This window comes from Ilyonectria robusta, assembly GCF_021365365.1.
Source record: "Ilyonectria robusta strain PMI_751 chromosome Unknown BGZ61scaffold_12, whole genome shotgun sequence".
NCBI lineage: Eukaryota > Fungi > Ascomycota > Sordariomycetes > Hypocreales > Nectriaceae > Ilyonectria > Ilyonectria robusta.
The window spans coordinates 574,082-590,312 of record NW_025764446.1 but is presented as its reverse complement, the minus strand read 5'-3'; the positions used below and the strand labels follow the sequence as shown (position 1 = coordinate 590,312).

The following is a 16,231-nucleotide window of genomic DNA, read 5'->3' as shown; positions in this document are numbered from 1 at the left end:
GCATGCACACGGCTGGATTTTACAAAGGCGTCGTCGCATCATCTTAGATTGAGTCACCATTCACGCCAGCAACGCTCACGATTTCCTTTGGAAACTGTACGAATCCGCACGAGGAGTTAAAAAGGGAGATTCCTCTCAGCCAAGATGAGTTCCGCGGACATCATCGACCACTCGCCTCACCAGGCAGACCCTTCCCCGCCAATTCCGTCGGCATCCAACTTGATCCTCATTGACAACTACGACTCATTCACCTGGAACATTTACCAATACCTTGTGCTTGCAGGCGCCACGGTCCACGTCGTCCGAAATGACAAGATTACTGTGGAGGAGCTAGAGAAGAAGAAGCCTACTCAGATCATCATCAGCCCTGGACCGGGCCATCCCGAGACCGACTCTGGCGTGAGCCGTGATGTTATCCGCCACTTCGCGGGCAAGGTCCCTATCTTGGGGGTTTGCATGGGCTTGTAGGTTAAATTCCATCTTTGTTCGTCTGTGACGACCGCTTACACTCCTTCAGGCAGTGTATCTTCGACGTCTACGGTGGAGAAGTGACCTCTGCCGGAGAGTGGCTCCACGGCAAAACCTCCCCCTTGACGCATGATGCCAAGGGTGTATTTGCCGGACTCAAGCAAGGTATTCCAGTTACCCGCTACCATTCTCTCGCAGGTACCTATCTTACCTTGCCCGAATGTCTCGAGGTCAGCTCCTGGGTGGCCAAGCCTGATGGCTCCCCCGGCGTCATCCAGGGTGTGCGCCACAAGGAGTACTCCATTGAAGGTGTTCAATTCCATCCCGAGAGTATCTTGACCGAAGGTGGCCGTGCCATGATCACCAACTTCCTTCACATGCAGGGCGGCACTTGGGAGGAGAACACTCGCATCCAACAGTCGGCTGCCACCAAGGGTGTGGCCAAAGACTCGGCAGCGCCTAAGAAGAACAACATCTTGCAACAAATATACGACCACCGAAAGGCCGCCGTTGAGGCCCAAAAGAAGATCCCGTCCCAGAGGATGTCTGACCTGCAAGCTGCCTACGATCTGAACGGCGCTCCTCCCCAGATCCCTTTCGTCAGTCGGCTACGACAGTCTCCCTTTGATGTCTCGTTGATGGCAGAGATCAAGCGTGCCTCGCCTTCCAAGGGCGTTTTCAACCTAGACATCAGCGCCCCCACCCAAGCTCATAAATACGCATTGGCTGGAGCCAGTGTCATCTCGGTGCTCACTGAGCCCGAATGGTTCAAGGGTAGCATTGAGGATCTCAGAGCTGTCCGTCAAGTTTTGTATGGCATGCCCAACCGACCCGCCATTCTCCGAAAGGAGTTCATATTTGATGAGTACCAGATCCTTGAGGCTAGGTTGGCGGGTGCAGATACCGTCCTCCTCATTGTGAAGATGCTGGAGACCGAGCTGCTCGAGCGACTCTACAAATACTCCCTCTCCTTGGGAATGGAACCGTTGGTTGAGGTCCAGACCGCTGATGAGATGACCATTGCGGTCAAGTTGGGCTCCAAGGTCATTGGCGTCAACAACCGAAATCTCGAGAGCTTTGAGGTCGACCTCAACACCACAAGCCGACTACGCAGTATGGTGCCTGACACCACTATCATCTGTGCTCTCAGCGGCATCAACAGTCATGAGGATGTTGTAACGTGTAAGAACGATGGCATCAACGCCGTTCTAGTTGGCGAGGCCATCATGAGGGCCCCCGACGCCAGTGTTTTCATCTCCCAACTCTGTTCCGGATCTGACCCACAAGCCGAGAATAAGCCTGCTACTCCTGTGTTTGCCAAGATCTGCGGCACTCGAAGCGCTGAGGCTGCGACGAAGGCTGTTGAATCGGGTGCAAACTTTGTGGGCATCTGCCTCGTCCCTGGCGCGAAACGTTGTATATCTCACGAAACGGCCCTTTCCATTTCAGAAGCGGTACACTCAAAAAATGGCACTCCCGAGTCCAAGACCGAGACACCAACGTCAGACTTGAAGGCTACCGACTTCTTTGCGGAAGCCGCTACGAGGCTTGGCAGCAAGCGAACCCAGCTCGTGGGCATCTTCCAAAACCAGCCTCTCAGCGACGTTTTGGAAAAACAAAAGCAGTATAACTTAGACCTGGTGCAGCTTCACGGCGATGAGCCCATTGAGTGGGCAACCCTCATCCCTGTGCCCGTGATCCGATGCTTCAAGCCCGGCCAGGTTGGCGTTGGCCGCCGTGGCTACCACACGATTCCCCTCCTTGACTCGGGCTCCGGTTCTGGAAAACTCCTTGATGTTTCCAACGTCAAGGCAGTCCTCGAGAGCGATCCCGAGCTCAGAGTCTTCGTGGCTGGAGGCTTAAACCCGGATAACGTCGCCGAGGCTGTCAAGGCTCTGGGTCCGTTGAGCGAGCGGGTGGTTGGAGTTGATGTGAGCAGTGGTGTCGAGGAGGATGGAAAGCAGAGCCTTGCCAAGATTGAAGCGTTTATTAAGGCGGCAAAATCAATTCGATAGGTATCGATGTAAAAGTTATCTTTGTTGATCACAAGGAAGTGCCAGCCCAAACTCATGCTGTGAATCCATGGAGAATGAGTCCATCACGCTATTCCTTAGAGTCTGCCAAATTATTCTCAGTTTCCCGTCCCATGCACCCCTCTCGGTTTTTGTCGTCTTTTTTGTCATCTTTTTTGTCTGCGAGGTGGGCTGCCTCTTGTCGTGCTGCTTCTCTGTGTAGCATGGGATGCCACTCCACCTCGACTCCTAGTCTTCTCTCCCTCTGCTCCATCGCATTTTCCCTTAGGATTCCTTCCCGTGCCTATTTAATTCACTACTCTAAGCCTTATGGTTTCATAACTGCTAGCGCTTTTTTATTCTATATCTACATTTTATCTCCCCTCCAACTCTTATTCTTCTGTCGTCTTCTCTCCAAACTCCAACCTTCCTCGGCAGTAGGGCTTTCATCCCAATGCCTCGCCAAATCTTCAAGAATCGCATCCTCGCTGCGGCCGGTCCTCTTCCAGGCCAATTAACTGTCGACAATCTCAAACATTGGACTCGGATTCGCAAGGGGGAGTTCACCGAGGCTTTTGATGAGGACGCCACGCATCTCTTGTGCACCCGAGAGCAGTTCAACAAGAGAGTCCCCCGAGGTACTATATTGCCAATACATTTGTCGCATTTACTTCGTTTCCAGGGTATGGAGCTGACAGCCGCACAGTCAAAGACGCTCTCAAGCGTGGCAAACGCTTCCACATCGTCCACTATGACTGGTTCGAGTTCTCGACGGTCCATGACAAGAGGCAGCCAGAAACGGAGTATTCGATGCGAAACATCCTCGCGAAGCAGAATGCATCCAAAAGAGAGCAAGCGAGGATTGAGAAAGGGAAGAGAAACGGCGAGAAGTTCGTCAATACCAGTGCGCGGCTCCTTATCCAACTATCTTGTACCATGTGTGATCCTAACTGACCCAGACTTCTTTCACATTTACATTGATCGAGACTTCTTTCCTTACCAAATTGAACTGACCCGCGATGATGAAGTTGCTGGAGAATTCGGGCAAAAATACACCCTTTGTGTAAGTTGACCTACCGTCCCATTCTGATCTTCCGCCAACAAAAAGACAAAGCTGTGGGAGTCTGACGCGAAACCGCGGCTCTACTGGTTCACAGCCAAGTTTCTGAAGAAAAGGGGCAATAGCCAACCCAGCTACCACCGACCCAGTCCATGTTCTGGAAAGTGGCGCGCCGAGATGGACTTATTCATGGAGTTTTTTCGGATTAAGACGGGGGTTGACTGGGAGGATCGTGTTATCAAGATGGAAACGATGCCGACCTCGTTCTTCCAGTATGCTCCGCCAGTAAGTCTTGCCCTCGGTTTACATACCAGTTTTTGTTACTGATTTTCTGGGCAGGCAGGCGGCAAACCAGTTGGGCGACGTCTTCGCTTTGACTACGACTACTGCCGCGAGGTCAATGCAGAACTTCGAGGGCTTCCGTGGCCACCTCTAGAGACAGCACCCATTGAAGAGAAGCCTCTCGATGCTGGTCCCTTGACACCCAATACCGACAACGAAAATGACCTTCCAGGGGGCGGAGGAGTGGACAATCTTCAGCAAGCTTCAGAGGTTCATGATGAAACTCAGAGCGCAAGCCCTGTTCTTGGCGAGGACTCGGAATTAATGTCGCAAGACACCTCTGTGACTAATTCTGAAGGCAGTGTCATCGACATTCTTTCTCCCACCATGTCCCAGGCGTTCTCACCCAACGAGTCCACTTGCACGCCACCAGGGGACGCTGAATGCGACGATCAGGATATCCCAGCTCTGGAGGGTTCCGGGCCTTCGATATCCCCTGCGATACAGTTCCAGATGGAGGAATCACTTTCCAACGCGGAGCTCATGGAGGTGATAGAGGCGATGGACTAAGGATTGGAGGTGGCCACTGTTGAGGTGGGTGAAATTCAGGTATCCGGCTTATTGCTAGAAGCACATCTGATCTTCAGGGTCGCGACCGCAGGCCACACGCTCCGTTCGCCTCTCAGGATCCAATAATTCAGAGTTTCACGAGTAGGTGAATCATAACACATGCCAATTTCCCAGCTGCCACCTCAGGAACTAGTCCCATTAAGACAACTGGTCCTTACTCTTCATCTGACGGCGGAAGGAAAGCATCGTCACACAACGCAGCAGCAGTTTTCGAGCAGTCGCGGGACCAGGTAGAAGATGACTTCGTTGTTCAATTTCTAATCCCATATCAAAAAAATCACATCGCTAATCCGTACATCCCGTATACATCATTCAATAAGCCGTCCCTCCGTCATAGCACAGTCATGATCCCGTTCGTGCGTTTCTCAGAACCTCAACTTGGGCATCACAAACACCAGCAAAATTAATGCAACCATGAGTCCATACACCCATGCAAATAAGATCATCCTTCCCCACCACCCCTGCCCCTCTGTCAACTTCCTCAGCGTACCCATCCGCCCTTGGGCTGCCTCCATGCCCAGCTCCGTCTTCTCCATGCCGTCGCCCGCGCGGCTGAGCACCTCCTTGTCAGACTCGAGCGTGTTCGAGAAGCGCTGCGAGCTCTCCTTGAGGGCACCTGCCATCTTGAGGATGGAGTTAGACAGCTCGTCCTGCTCGGCGCGCTGGCGGTCTAGGATGGCCTCCGCCGTCGCGGTTGAGGTCTGTGGGGAAGAGGGTTTGCTGCGGTTGGAGAAGAGGGCGGCACGCGCTGTGGAGTGTGCAGATGTTGCGGAAGATGATGCTCCACCACGGGTACGGAGTGTCTGTGTTGTTTGGGTGGGATCTTGTTGAGTGAGAGGTTCGGGGACCGTGTCTGGTGATCGTGCCGGTTCAGGGCCTGGCATTGATGATGCTATTGGTGCTGCTGTTTCTAGCTCGGGGGCTGTCGCGGGTGGCATCTCTGGTGGCTCTGGTTCTACGGGGTCGTCTTGACTAGAACCTTCTGACCCCATATCTGTGGATATCGAGTCGACAATACTCTCGCTGGGTGTTGGTATTATTTCCGAAAGGATGTCTTCCCCGTCAGAACTGCCGTCATCGTCGTCATCGTCGTGAATAGCCATCTATTGTTTGGTCAGCATGTGCTTTCCTTCGGCATCAAACAGTATGTACCTCTCGCAAATCTTCCAGCCGATCTAGCAGCAGGTCAAGTAGCTCCCTCTTCCGGTTCAGGTCCCCTTGCACCTCTGACCTCCGGCCTGGGGCCTTAATCCCCAAGGCATCGTGTTCCAGCTTCGTGAGGGATGTCCGCGCATACTCGAGGTTCTGTGTGAAAAGCTTCAGTATCGTCGGCTCATGCGCGTGGTGTTGCGTCGTCGCAGTGGGTGCTCACAGCTGCTACTCGAGCCCTCTCAAACTCGCTGGTCCTAAGCCTTCGTTCGCGATCTGGATCGGCGTGGAGGATGGTCTGCTGCAAGCGCAGGAGCAGATGGCCCAGCTCAGACGAGGCCGAATCTATGGCGCTTCGGTTGAGGGGGGCGCCTGGGGCTTGCGATAATCGCGCCATGGTGTGTTGGTGAACAATTCGTTGTAGACACCTTGAGGTGGTGGTCTTAGTGACGTGTGCGGTTCAAAGAAGCTCTAGGGAGCGCGGGCAAAATTGTGGCTGAAGCTCATGGTGCGCCACGTCGCATACCCTAGACTCCTTTATGCATGAATCTCAACAGGCTAGGTATCAATAGAGAGACATTGGGAAACTTGGGGATTTGGTACCTAATCATTGGGATAATTGAGTAAAGGAAATTATATCAAATAACCGGGACTCATATTCTTGGACTTCGTGAAATGACCAATTCAGGTTCATGTAACCCTCTTGTACCAGTCCCAGGAACGAGGTAGAACCGAGCAAGACAAGACGGTCGAATACAAAAACAACAAACATTAAACGACCAAAAACACAACATACTCAGCCAGACACAAGGAAGTAAATGCATAGATTTAAACGAAGCACTTATTGTGCTAAACCGTGAGCTTAGTCCCTATACAATGCCTATCCTACAATACTACCCATAGTCATACTCAACGACAAGTTTGAAACTGGCCCCTGTTCCAATCGCGGCCACCGCAACTGTAGGGAACTCAAATTTAATACTCCTGGAACTTCTAGTATTGCCCATGTGCAATACTGGTCGTGGTAGTTGGTGGAGGCTGCCTCTCTTGAACGTCGATCCTCGGATCGTGCTAGATGTGACAGGAACAACGACGAGAATTTTGAACCCTTGAATCCTTATGTGTACTCCTTAACTCCATTTCCCCACCCAAGAAATAAAAAAAAAAAAAAAAAATGAAGTCGAGTGTTCTCCCGCGGGGATAAAGACAAGGTGGCACTGGAAACCGGACGTACTGTTCCGCTTGACCTGCAGAGATCATGCGCAACCGGAGAGAAATAACCGAAACAGCATGCGCCTAAATTGCAATGAAAGCGGTTCCGCCTCAGCCTCAAGTAGTGTCTCGGACACTTTGGCCCGCACCAGCGGCAGGCTGTGTCGCCCCTTGTCCCTTGTTGCATCCCCGGAACCGACCCAAGAGGCTCTCGTCTGTCTGGATCGTCGACGAGGCGGTGTGCTTAGTCCTTCTTCTCCCCCCCTCCTTCTTCCTTTTCCAAGGCACTGCGTAACCTCTCCTCTTGTCGCTTCCAGTGGCTGCCTTCTTCGTAGCCGGAGCTGATCTTCAAGGCTCTCCGTAGACGCTCGCTCTCCTTGATCTTGGCATCGGCCATCTCGTGGACCTGGTGCTCCTTGAAGGCCTTCCGAGGGCCTGAGCCCTTCCTCCCGGAGTTCATCTCGGCAAGTAGCTTTTGTCGGAGTTCGTTGCATTGTCGTTCGATCTCATCTTCATCGACCCTGGTTTCAATTAGCATGTCGCGTAGGGTCTTTCAGGATCGGTCGACGTACTCGTCCTCCTCAAGCTTGTCTCTCAAGTCAAAGACCTTGACCTCAACCTCTCGTTTGCGATCGTGTTCAAGAATGCCCTTGTCTGGTTGTCGCTGTTTGTGTCGCAAACTGTCCAGGTCCTTGGGGTAGGGCGCGCCGAAGTCGCGGGGCCTCATATGGGCGAGGTTGCGCTGGACATAGCCAGAGGTGCCGCTACCGCGGGGAGTGGTGAGGCCGACGTTGTCAGACATTATGATAGAGGGGTCGAGCCGTGTAGTTGGATTTGTGGGTGTTGTGCAGACGGCTTCTTCCCAGCTCGAAGGAATCGGCGAAGGAAAGCTGCGTCGGTGGAGGATAGAGGATGGGCTGAATAGTGGGGCCAGTGACGCAGGACCCTGGCGGGCGGTGAGGCGCAGATAGAGTGATAGTGGCGGCAGAATTGATAATGGATGGTGGGGTAATTCTTCGCCGCTGATGAAGAACCGAATAATTTCTACAGCATGTTTATTAAGTGTGACTCAAGGCATCTCGTTCCTACTGCTTGAGTCCTTCTTCAATCTTAACATCTCCCAAGCAGCTCTTAAATTCCAAGGACACCTTTGCCATCCTTGTTCAAATTATTCTGTTGGCATTTTCATCCTACAAAACACAGCGATGCCTCACTTTCCAGATGCCCCCGCGGGCGACGAGGGCGAGGTCGTCTTCCCACCGGTCACCAAGGATCACATTCAGAACTGCTCATACGATTCCTGGTTTCCCAAGTACCGAAGCTCTTGCCTAAAGTCGCGGATTATTCCTTTGCCTCGGTCCTTCGTCGACTACCTTCACGAGGACGGTATCGTCTTGGCCGACGACGACGACAGGAGAGATGAGCCAGAAGAAGAATGGCATTCAGCAGGGAACACGACGTTTAAGGCGCCCGCCAGGGACCCGGAATCTTCAGATGACGACGACGATGAGCCCGAACCACTACCACCAAACCTGAGATTCCCCGAGACCCACCAGATGATTAAGGACAAGATTGCGGAACTCGGTGGTGCCGTGGCACCCAAGTTGAACTGGTCGTCACCAAAGGATGCCAGGTGGATATCGCCTCATCAGAACACGCTCAAGTGCACCTCTCCAAACGACATCTACCTACTCCTCAAGTCATCGTCTTTTGTGTCTCACGACCTCGACCACGCCTTCGACGACTGTACACCACCACCGCTTTCGCGGCCACACACCCCCATCCTCGTTCTGCGACCATTTTTCTCGCCGCACGTTGCCCTGGAATTCCGTTGTTTTGTCAAGCATCGGACACTCATCGGCATTACGCAGCGGGACCTCAACCATTACGCCTTCCTGGAGGGAATCCGACCACAGCTCTGGAAGAAGATCAAGACCTTCTTCAAGGAAAAGTTGAGGTTTACATTTCCTGATGCCAGTTTTGCGTTCGATGTTTACGTGCCCGAAAACTCATTCGAGAAGGATGGGTTGGGCAAAGTGAGACTCATGGATATCAACCCCTGGGCGCCTCGGACGGACGGCCTGCTTTTCAGTTGGCAAGAGTTGCTGGAGATGGAGGTCCCCAGACCTCTGTATGGATCTGCGAGCACCGAAGCCGGAGAAGAGGTTAGCGGCGATGAGACGGTCACAGAGGGAGAGGACGAGGACGATATTGAGTATCGACCGGAGCTGGGACCCGAGTTTCGAATCATCGAAAAGGACGACCCCGCAGCGTACAACTTTAGCAGCCCACTGTACTCAGCGCATAAGCTACCCAAGGAGGTGGTTGATGCAAGTATGGCGGGCTCGGGAGGGTTACGAGAGTTTGCGATGCAATGGAAGGAGATTACTGAAGGGCGAGGGGATGGGATATGGGAAAATGCAGGAAATGCGACGAGGTAGACCAAGGACAGTGGAGAGGCGGAAAGTGGGGGTGAATGGTACGAGGACGATTATCAAAGACGACGATGAAGATGAAGATGAAGATGAAAACGAAGAGAGATAGAAAAAAGGAAACCAATGCCAGCAAATAATTACATGCAGACCTGCCAAGTTGCTGAACCTACCTATGAAGGCTACTAAGTGAAAGTGAGAGATCCATCGGCCAGTACCTACCTAAAAAGCGACGCAGCGTGGCACGGTGCGAAGTACGACATGTTTGCGCCAAAAGTGCACTGTACTGCGGCCCCGCCGGAAACCTAGTCCCTGCAGGGAGGGCCGCGCTTGTTTCCTCCCTCTTTAGAATTAGCCTTGACATTTGTACTTCGTACCTCGTCACTTCGTTGCAGCTGCTCCCAGTTGTCCCCAGTTGTCAAGCATCCAGTCCCAATCTAACGCCACCCCACCGTCCGGCCCGACGCATCCTTTGGGAGGGCCTGCAGCATCGTCTATTGCGACCCGCGATTCGAAGCCCGCCTGCGACGGCGACGACGACGACACCACGCCTGCAATGCCGGTCCGGGCGCGGTCCAAGGTGGTCAAGCTCGCCGTCGCCAGCAATGCCAGTAGCGCCAGCAACGCCGGCCGGAGGAGTGTTAGCCGCAACTCCTCCTTCTCCAGCGTCGCCCAGGAGCAGCTCGAGCAACTCGCCCAGGACGCCGCGTCCAACGTCGCCGTCGATGCACAGGATCTCAAAGTCTCAATCGCCCGCGATGAAGAAGACGACAATTCCGCCATGGGCGTTGGTCTCAACTCCGAAGCCATGCTGTCCAACAACAGCGGCATGTTGCACAATGCCCTCGATGCCACCCCAGAGGCCACCCCCTTCCCCACGCCCATAAACCAGACGGCCAACCCGCCCACCCGCACCGCCGGAGACGTGGCACTGGGCATATACGGAGACTCAATCAAGATCGATAGCGCCCTATGCAAAAAGCTGGCGTGCGAAGAGGCCTTGCGCGATCCCGGCCAGCGGCGGACGGGACAAAAGCTCAACATGGAACGACGTAGCAATGTCGAGGCAATGCTCGCCCACGTCACGGGCGAACAAGTTGCGCGGCCATGCAAGAACTGCCACAAGGGCCATGGGCCATGGAACCAATGCGTCGTCTACGACGGTCAAATGTGCGGTAGTTGCACGAACTGCTGGTTCAATGCTAGCGGGGCGAGATGTACGTTTCATGGTCAGTCAACTTTGTCAACTTGCTTGCCCTCACTTTCAACACTTTCAACCCTTTCATCCCCGTCGCGTCGCAGCGCAACCCGCGTCACGGCGTATCCCGTCCCGTCGCGTCCTCGCGTTTATGATTCACTGCCCAACCTGAAGCCGCCTCTGACATACTTCACAGAAAACAACCACCCTCAGGCACAGACCATCTTTGGCTCTGCCGTGTCCGTGGCACACCAGCCCACCTTGCTCTATCAGCAAACGCCGGTTCCGCTCCCGCCAATGCCCCAGGCCGCCCCGGGCATCTCCCAAACAGTGCCCACCATGCCTCAGCTTTCCCCCGCTACTGTGACTATGGCCGCTTTCCCGGACATGGCCCATTGGGGCTTGACTGATCCGACTAGGCGTCTGGTCACCCAGGCCATGGGCGATGTTGTTGGCTTCTCTCGGAGGGAAAGACACCTCGCAAGAATCGAAGCCGCTGCTAAGGAGCTCGGTATGCGAGTTGCAGAGTATGATGAGTACCTTCGGACGCCAGAGGGCATGGCTGAGCATCAGCGTGCTCAGGAGCAAGCCCAAGCCCACCTCTCCGATGCTGGGCTCGATGACACGCACTCGCACGCGAGCCCGCTGCCCTGACGGATGCAGCATTCTTATGTTCTGCCATGCTGAGCCTTTGCATCATAGTTGTGCAGGCAACAACGCTGGAAACATATCTACCTGTATTTTCTGTATTATTATAACGCCAATGGTGGACGAGTGTCCAGCGAACTTCAACACATGACATAAAGTATGATTTATGAACAGGTTGCTTGCCGGAGGTACGGAACCTTGCTTGCCTTCCCTTTACACGGATACTAACTATATCGCAGCAAGCGGGCTCGAATTAACGACATGCCTTGAGCTCCCAAGGGCCACCATCCCGGATTCGAAGATGCTTCGCACTGGTGATGCCAATGACATTCCTACTACGATATGAGATGTATGATCAACTCTGGACAGGGATGATCAGGCGTTTGTGGCCTAACGTTCATGCAAGATATGCCGTCAACCGAGGCAGAGAGTTTATGTGCCCTCTCTCCTCCCATGGTTTGCAATCCCCGATCAGCATGTGAGATGTGGGTTGGCGTTGATCGGCTTACACACAAACGGTATGAGATGGATGATGGCCTTTGTTCACTTTGGCAATGTGCACCATCACCAAGATGCCGCATTATGCCCGTGGAAGATCGTCGATGTATTCAAAGCCTTGTAGTCATTTTCGACACTGAACGATCTTCTTGTAGAAGATACCGGCTCCTTTAGCCCCGGGAGCTTGCAATTGGATCCTGACTGTCGCCTCGGAGACTGGAATTAGCCTCATCGTAGGGGCTGATCAGGCGAACCATATGCAAATGAATGTAATTGTATCTACAATGTATAATAATACGGATGGCAACCCAATGACGGCTGCTCCCGAGGAAACATGTCTTGTAGGCAGTGAGTGGACTTTCCACAGCCCTGCAGACTATCGACGGAAGACTTCCTGGCAACCGCCAAATATAGATCATAACCGAGATCAAACAAACCAGTCACTTGCGCCATTCTCGTTGCCGCTCCTCAACATACCCTCGTCCATCCCGTGCAAGCTACACATCGCCGTGAACTACCTAACCTGCAGCCTAGCGCGCTGCGAGAGATACGTCGGATGTGGCGTCTGACTTGCACCTCATTCACCGCGCCATTGCATAGCAAGTAAGCAGCTGCACCAACAAGCCTGTCCCAATCCACACCCGCATCCCAACAACCTCCAACATCCCATGGCCTAATATCTATACACTCTGCTTCTAAAAAGGGGCCGAGAACCGCAATTATTGAGTTAACAGTAGGCCGGTCTGCTTTCCTTGTGTCTTGCTTGATAAAAGACCTCAACTATGCACTAGAAGAAAATACGGGGCCGACGAGGCGAGGAAGAACAACAAAGCAACAAAACACCAGGAGCCCCGTCGCCCGCCACACACATGCATGACCTCTCGTATAATCGCACGCCCCTCGTTGTTTCGCAGAAAAAGCAAACAGAGACAAGGAAAAAAGCAAGGAAAAGGAACAAGAAAACGGGAGAGAACATCAGCTGAATTGATATTTCGGCAAAAGTGAACAAATAAAATAATAATAAAAAAGGCAACACCGAGTGCACGCAAATGTAGCAAAATGGTAGGAAAAGAGTTTCGTAATTAAACAAAAAATAAATGGCCACCATTCTCCATCGCCCATACTGTCAGATGCAATAGTGCCTCGTCGTCATCTTCTTCTCTCTGGTTCGGCTTCCGTCTCTCCTCCAAATCGGTCCGGCCACTGGCCATCGCGGCCCATCCTCATCTGGCTCGGCCGCGTCCTAATCTTTCCCCCAAATGACGTTTTGTGATACAGAGCAACTCCCATCAGGCCGCGAAATCCTTACAAAGAAAGGGAACCAAGGTCAACCCGGGGCTCAGCCAAAAGCACTAAAATGGGGATGGCGAATGAGGCGATATAACAGGCACGTGAGAGGGGATATCGTGCGGGTGTGCGCCCCAAGGCCTCCGGCCCGTTGGTATGACGAGTACAATGAAAAAATCGTGAGCCATGTCCCCGTGGCCCATCTAAGCGGTGTCGTTATTAAGTTCGAGGGTATTCGTGTGTTTTGGTGAGAGTAAAAATCATTTAGATCAGACCGCAGAGACGAAGGTTCTCCTGGATGATGATGTCTATCAAAGAATTAGTAAAAAGCGGTGGCGTGATGATTCATGTAGACGTACCGTTGACTGCTGCCATGACAAAGCGGATCTGGGTGGTATCGGTTGCGCAAGTGAAATGAGTGTAGATCTGCTTGGTCTCGTGCTGGTTCAAGCTCACGAATCGGTTCAGGATGTAGTCGCAGGCAGCGGCATAGTCGTCGCCACCCTCGTAGTCGGGGAAGTAGTTCTTCATGGGGCTGACGGGCAGCTTCTCCTTAAATCGATCGATCTTGTTGAGGAAGAGAATGATGGAGGTCTTGATAAACCACCTCGAGTTGCAGATGGAGTCGAAGAGGGTAAGAGCCTCCTGCATTCGGTTGACGGTCTCATCCTCGAAGAGGAGCTGATCGTACTCGGAGATGGCAACGAGGAAGAGAATGGTGGTGACATTCTCGAAGCAGTGAATCCACTTCTTTCGCTCGGATCTTTGGCCACCGACGTCGAACATGCGGTAGGTTAGGTCGCCGATGATGAATGTGGTCTCGGTGATACCGGTGGTCTTGACACGCGATCGGAGGACATCCTGATCGTTGGGCATGTAATCGGGAGCGGCGATTCGGGCAATGTTGTCGAAGTAGCTGGGGGAGTGTTAGCATTGGATGGAGACATTATTCCAGGGAAAAGCACGCACTATCTGGCCGAATCGTTGAGCTGGTACTCGCGGGATCGCTTGAAGCATTCCTGAACACCGCGGTCCTTCCACAGCGCCTCGATGGCGCTGCCAACCTCTGGGGGGAGAACGTCGCCCTCAATCTGAGCGGGTTGCATGAAGATGGTCTGAACGTGGTACTCCATGCGCTGGTCCTCGAGGGGAAGCTCGAGCGACTCCATGGCCTCGAGGATAACGCGCATCGATTGGACGGTGTTGCTGAAGATGATTTCCTTGAAGGATTCTCGCTCATCGCGCGAGTAGCCACCCTCGTGGATGAGCTTCATCTGCTTGAGGATGGTGGACTTTCCAGATTCACCGGCACCTAAAAAAGATATCGTTAGAGACCATCGAAGGCAAAAAGGTTGCCATTGCTGCGACGCGCGGGCGGTGGACAGACGGCGCGCGAGGACAGGAACATACCAAGGAGCAGCATCTTGATCTCATTTCGCTGCATCATCTTGTCCCGCTTGAGCTGGTTCTCGATCTCCTCGTTCCGGGCCTTGCCCTCCTTCTCCTCCGTGCTCATACCGCAACCCATTGTGACGGTTGTGTGGCTGTCGCCTCGACGTTACTCCGATGTATCTTGATGAAACTGGGATGAATCGGGGGCGACACGTCGGGTGGAGGGACGTTGGTATCGCAGATAGGTCTATAGGCCGACGAGCGAGTGTCAGTACCCAGTAATAAGTGAGAGTGGCTGCCGTGGATGAAGGCAAGAGAGATCGATGGGTGAAGGGACGAATGTAAAGAGGATGAGGTGAGGCGAGACAAGGCGAAGACAAGGTGATGTGGTGTGAAGAGAAAAGGAGATGGAGGATGGAGAAGCAGCTTTTGGTGTAGCGCCGCGGCTGGGGGGGAGGAGGCTGCAATTTGCAGCACGACACACGAGTCGTGCCAACAAAGGCCCAGCCCAGGGCGGAATCTCTCGCGCCTCCCCTGGACCAGGGGGGGAGTGAGTGGTCCTGGCGACGGCCGGGGGGAGGGGTGTATTGGGATGGGCCGAGCGAGCGAACAGAGGTAAACAGGACGAGTGAGGGGGCGAGCGAGCGAGCAACTTGGACGAAGAGAACGGCGAGCAAGGAGAAGCGACGTTGAGGGCCGGGGAGGGCTCAACAGGCAAGCGACAATGAAGGGAAACTGAGTTCACTGACCTCTTGGGGGGAGAAGAATCGAGGGTCGCGGCGAGGGTAGACGCCAATTGACGAAGCCGATTGCGATGCAGATGGCGATGTTTGAGGGGGGCGCGGACAGACGAGTGGGTGCGCGGCTGACTGGCTACGAGCCAAAGAGTATCCCGAAAGTGAATGGGGAGAGTTCAAGGCCGAGGCGAGAATTGCAAAGGGTTGAGGGAGAGAAAGAGATTGAGAGACAGGAGAGCTGGATGGCTGAATGGATGGCCGGGGAATTAGGGATTCCGCAACAGGATGATTGGGAGGAGGAGGGGGGTGGGCAAGTGTGCGAGTGGGCGAAATTAGGGGGAAGGGCCTGGGCGTGGGAGGAGCGCGAATGGCAGCCAAAGCTCTTCCGGTACTGTACTGCACGGGGGACTGGGGGCAAAGCTCACCCAGGATAGCGAGGTGAAAACAATAATTAGCGGCCGACAGTGCTGGGCTACCCGCTGATTTTCGCTCAGGCCGGGGCAACTGTAGCCACCGGCACAAGGTACTGACGGCCCAGGCACTAGATCGGCTGTCCTGGCAGCTACTTTTACAGCTAGCGACGGCCAGGTACCTCGAGTTGTGCTAAAGTGGATGCAGACGACGACAACAGCTCCAGGGCAACGAGCAATGTTGTCCGGGGGCCTGAGCAAGCCTGGCCTGTGGCGGATCCTCAGGGGACCTTCAGTGGACTACGGTGCATGCGAGTGACTACGAGGGGTCGTCGACCAGTGAGAGGGCCCGCTAGGCCAACCTTGGATGCTCCCAGACCTTCTAAGCCCCTGTAGCCTCAGGTACCGTTCGGTTGCCAACCCACTCGTCCGGGGTTTAGAAGTACATGGTCCCATCAACCCGGCCATGTACACAGTGCGCTCCGTCCGAGCGCAGCCCTGAGCTCTCGGCGCCTTGCCTGCGGACTCTGAGATGATGCTACCTCGCGGTCGATCCAGCAGCTCCCGTCCGCCGCTCCGCGCCGTGCTGCAACCCTGATGCACTGTTTCTTACACGGTGCATGCAAGCCCCCGGTGGCTGTGACTGTGACTGTGACTGCCCAGTTCCGAGGCAGCTGGCGGCCGGGGACACGGAGTAATATGGGCGTGCAAGAGCAGGAGGGGGATCGCCTTCGCAGCGACTCGGGCCAGCCAGCAACCTCTCTGACGAAGACGCGGCCAGTGAGAAACCACGACAGACTGCCCCCGTCGCGGCCA

General features: G+C 54.1%; 7 protein-coding genes across 7 annotated transcripts; 4 read left to right on the top strand and 3 right to left on the bottom strand.

Annotated features, from left to right (window-relative positions):
* Positions 1-42: 42 nt before the first annotated feature.
* On the top strand, positions 43-2,764 carry BGZ61DRAFT_589255 (indole-3-glycerol phosphate synthase-domain-containing protein). Its single transcript, XM_046256570.1, has 2 exons — positions 43-464; positions 518-2,764. Exons 1-2 carry the CDS (start codon positions 145-147, stop codon positions 2,481-2,483), a joined length of 2,286 nt encoding a protein of 761 aa, XP_046103207.1. The 5' UTR covers positions 43-144; the 3' UTR covers positions 2,484-2,764.
* Positions 2,765-2,934: 170 nt separating this feature from the next.
* Positions 2,935-4,600, top strand: BGZ61DRAFT_589254 (uncharacterized protein; the record flags this gene model as incomplete). The annotated part of the gene is made up of 5 exons (XM_046256569.1): positions 2,935-3,118; positions 3,187-3,384; positions 3,440-3,543; positions 3,589-3,825; positions 3,880-4,600. 5 exons carry the CDS (start codon positions 2,935-2,937, stop codon positions 4,390-4,392), a joined length of 1,236 nt encoding a protein of 411 aa, XP_046103206.1. The 3' UTR covers positions 4,393-4,600.
* An 83-nt stretch (positions 4,601-4,683) lies between these two features.
* Positions 4,684-6,055, bottom strand: BGZ61DRAFT_453743 (uncharacterized protein). Its single transcript, XM_046246114.1, has 3 exons — positions 5,825-6,055; positions 5,605-5,757; positions 4,684-5,555 (listed from the first exon to the last, which is right to left on the bottom strand). Exons 1-3 carry the CDS (start codon positions 5,996-5,998, stop codon positions 4,818-4,820), a joined length of 1,065 nt encoding a protein of 354 aa, XP_046103205.1. The 5' UTR covers positions 5,999-6,055; the 3' UTR covers positions 4,684-4,817.
* A 699-nt stretch (positions 6,056-6,754) lies between these two features.
* BGZ61DRAFT_589252 (cwf21 domain-containing protein) lies at positions 6,755-7,706 on the bottom strand. Its single transcript, XM_046256568.1, has 2 exons — positions 7,386-7,706; positions 6,755-7,334 (listed from the first exon to the last, which is right to left on the bottom strand). The coding sequence occupies exons 1-2, from the start codon at positions 7,613-7,615 to the stop codon at positions 7,058-7,060; spliced, it is 507 nt and encodes a 168-aa protein (XP_046103204.1). The 5' UTR covers positions 7,616-7,706; the 3' UTR covers positions 6,755-7,057.
* Positions 7,707-7,848: 142 nt separating this feature from the next.
* BGZ61DRAFT_453741 (D123-domain-containing protein) lies at positions 7,849-9,420 on the top strand. The gene has a single exon (XM_046246113.1). It carries the CDS (start codon positions 8,019-8,021, stop codon positions 9,252-9,254), a length of 1,236 nt encoding a protein of 411 aa, XP_046103203.1. The 5' UTR covers positions 7,849-8,018; the 3' UTR covers positions 9,255-9,420.
* Positions 9,421-9,614: 194 nt separating this feature from the next.
* BGZ61DRAFT_46715 (uncharacterized protein) lies at positions 9,615-11,180 on the top strand. The gene is made up of 2 exons (XM_046247739.1): positions 9,615-10,474; positions 10,640-11,180. The coding sequence occupies exons 1-2, from the start codon at positions 9,802-9,804 to the stop codon at positions 11,095-11,097; spliced, it is 1,131 nt and encodes a 376-aa protein (XP_046103202.1). The 5' UTR covers positions 9,615-9,801; the 3' UTR covers positions 11,098-11,180.
* A 1,960-nt stretch (positions 11,181-13,140) lies between these two features.
* Positions 13,141-14,404, bottom strand: BGZ61DRAFT_354737 (guanine nucleotide-binding protein subunit alpha; the record flags this gene model as incomplete). Its single annotated transcript, XM_046240650.1, has 4 exons — positions 13,141-13,184; positions 13,236-13,792; positions 13,846-14,188; positions 14,287-14,404. The coding sequence occupies 4 exons, from the start codon at positions 14,402-14,404 to the stop codon at positions 13,141-13,143; spliced, it is 1,062 nt and encodes a 353-aa protein (XP_046103201.1).
* Between the last annotated feature and the right edge of the window lie 1,827 nt (positions 14,405-16,231).

Bases quoted from the DNA above. Each gene is read 5' to 3' on its own strand.
- BGZ61DRAFT_453743 (XM_046246114.1), bottom strand. From the start codon at position 5,998: ATGGCGCGATTATCGCAAGCCCCAGGCGCCCCCCTCAACCGAAGCGCC. The intron at 5,758-5,824 runs GTGAGCACCCAC...CTTTTCACACAG, and splicing joins AGAGGGCTCGAGTAGCAGCT to AACCTCGAGTATGCGCGGAC. The intron at 5,556-5,604 runs GTACATACTGTT...ACCAAACAATAG, and splicing joins GGCTGGAAGATTTGCGAGAG to ATGGCTATTCACGACGATGA.
- BGZ61DRAFT_453741 (XM_046246113.1), top strand. From the start codon at position 8,019: ATGCCTCACTTTCCAGATGCCCCCGCGGGCGACGAGGGCGAGGTCGTC.
- BGZ61DRAFT_46715 (XM_046247739.1), top strand. From the start codon at position 9,802: ATGCCGGTCCGGGCGCGGTCCAAGGTGGTCAAGCTCGCCGTCGCCAGC. The intron at 10,475-10,639 runs GTCAGTCAACTT...CATACTTCACAG, and splicing joins GGCGAGATGTACGTTTCATG to AAAACAACCACCCTCAGGCA.
- BGZ61DRAFT_589255 (XM_046256570.1), top strand. From the start codon at position 145: ATGAGTTCCGCGGACATCATCGACCACTCGCCTCACCAGGCAGACCCT. The intron at 465-517 runs GTAGGTTAAATT...ACACTCCTTCAG, and splicing joins TTGGGGGTTTGCATGGGCTT to GCAGTGTATCTTCGACGTCT.
- BGZ61DRAFT_589252 (XM_046256568.1), bottom strand. From the start codon at position 7,615: ATGTCTGACAACGTCGGCCTCACCACTCCCCGCGGTAGCGGCACCTCT. The intron at 7,335-7,385 runs GTACGTCGACCG...AATTGAAACCAG, and splicing joins GACAAGCTTGAGGAGGACGA to GGTCGATGAAGATGAGATCG.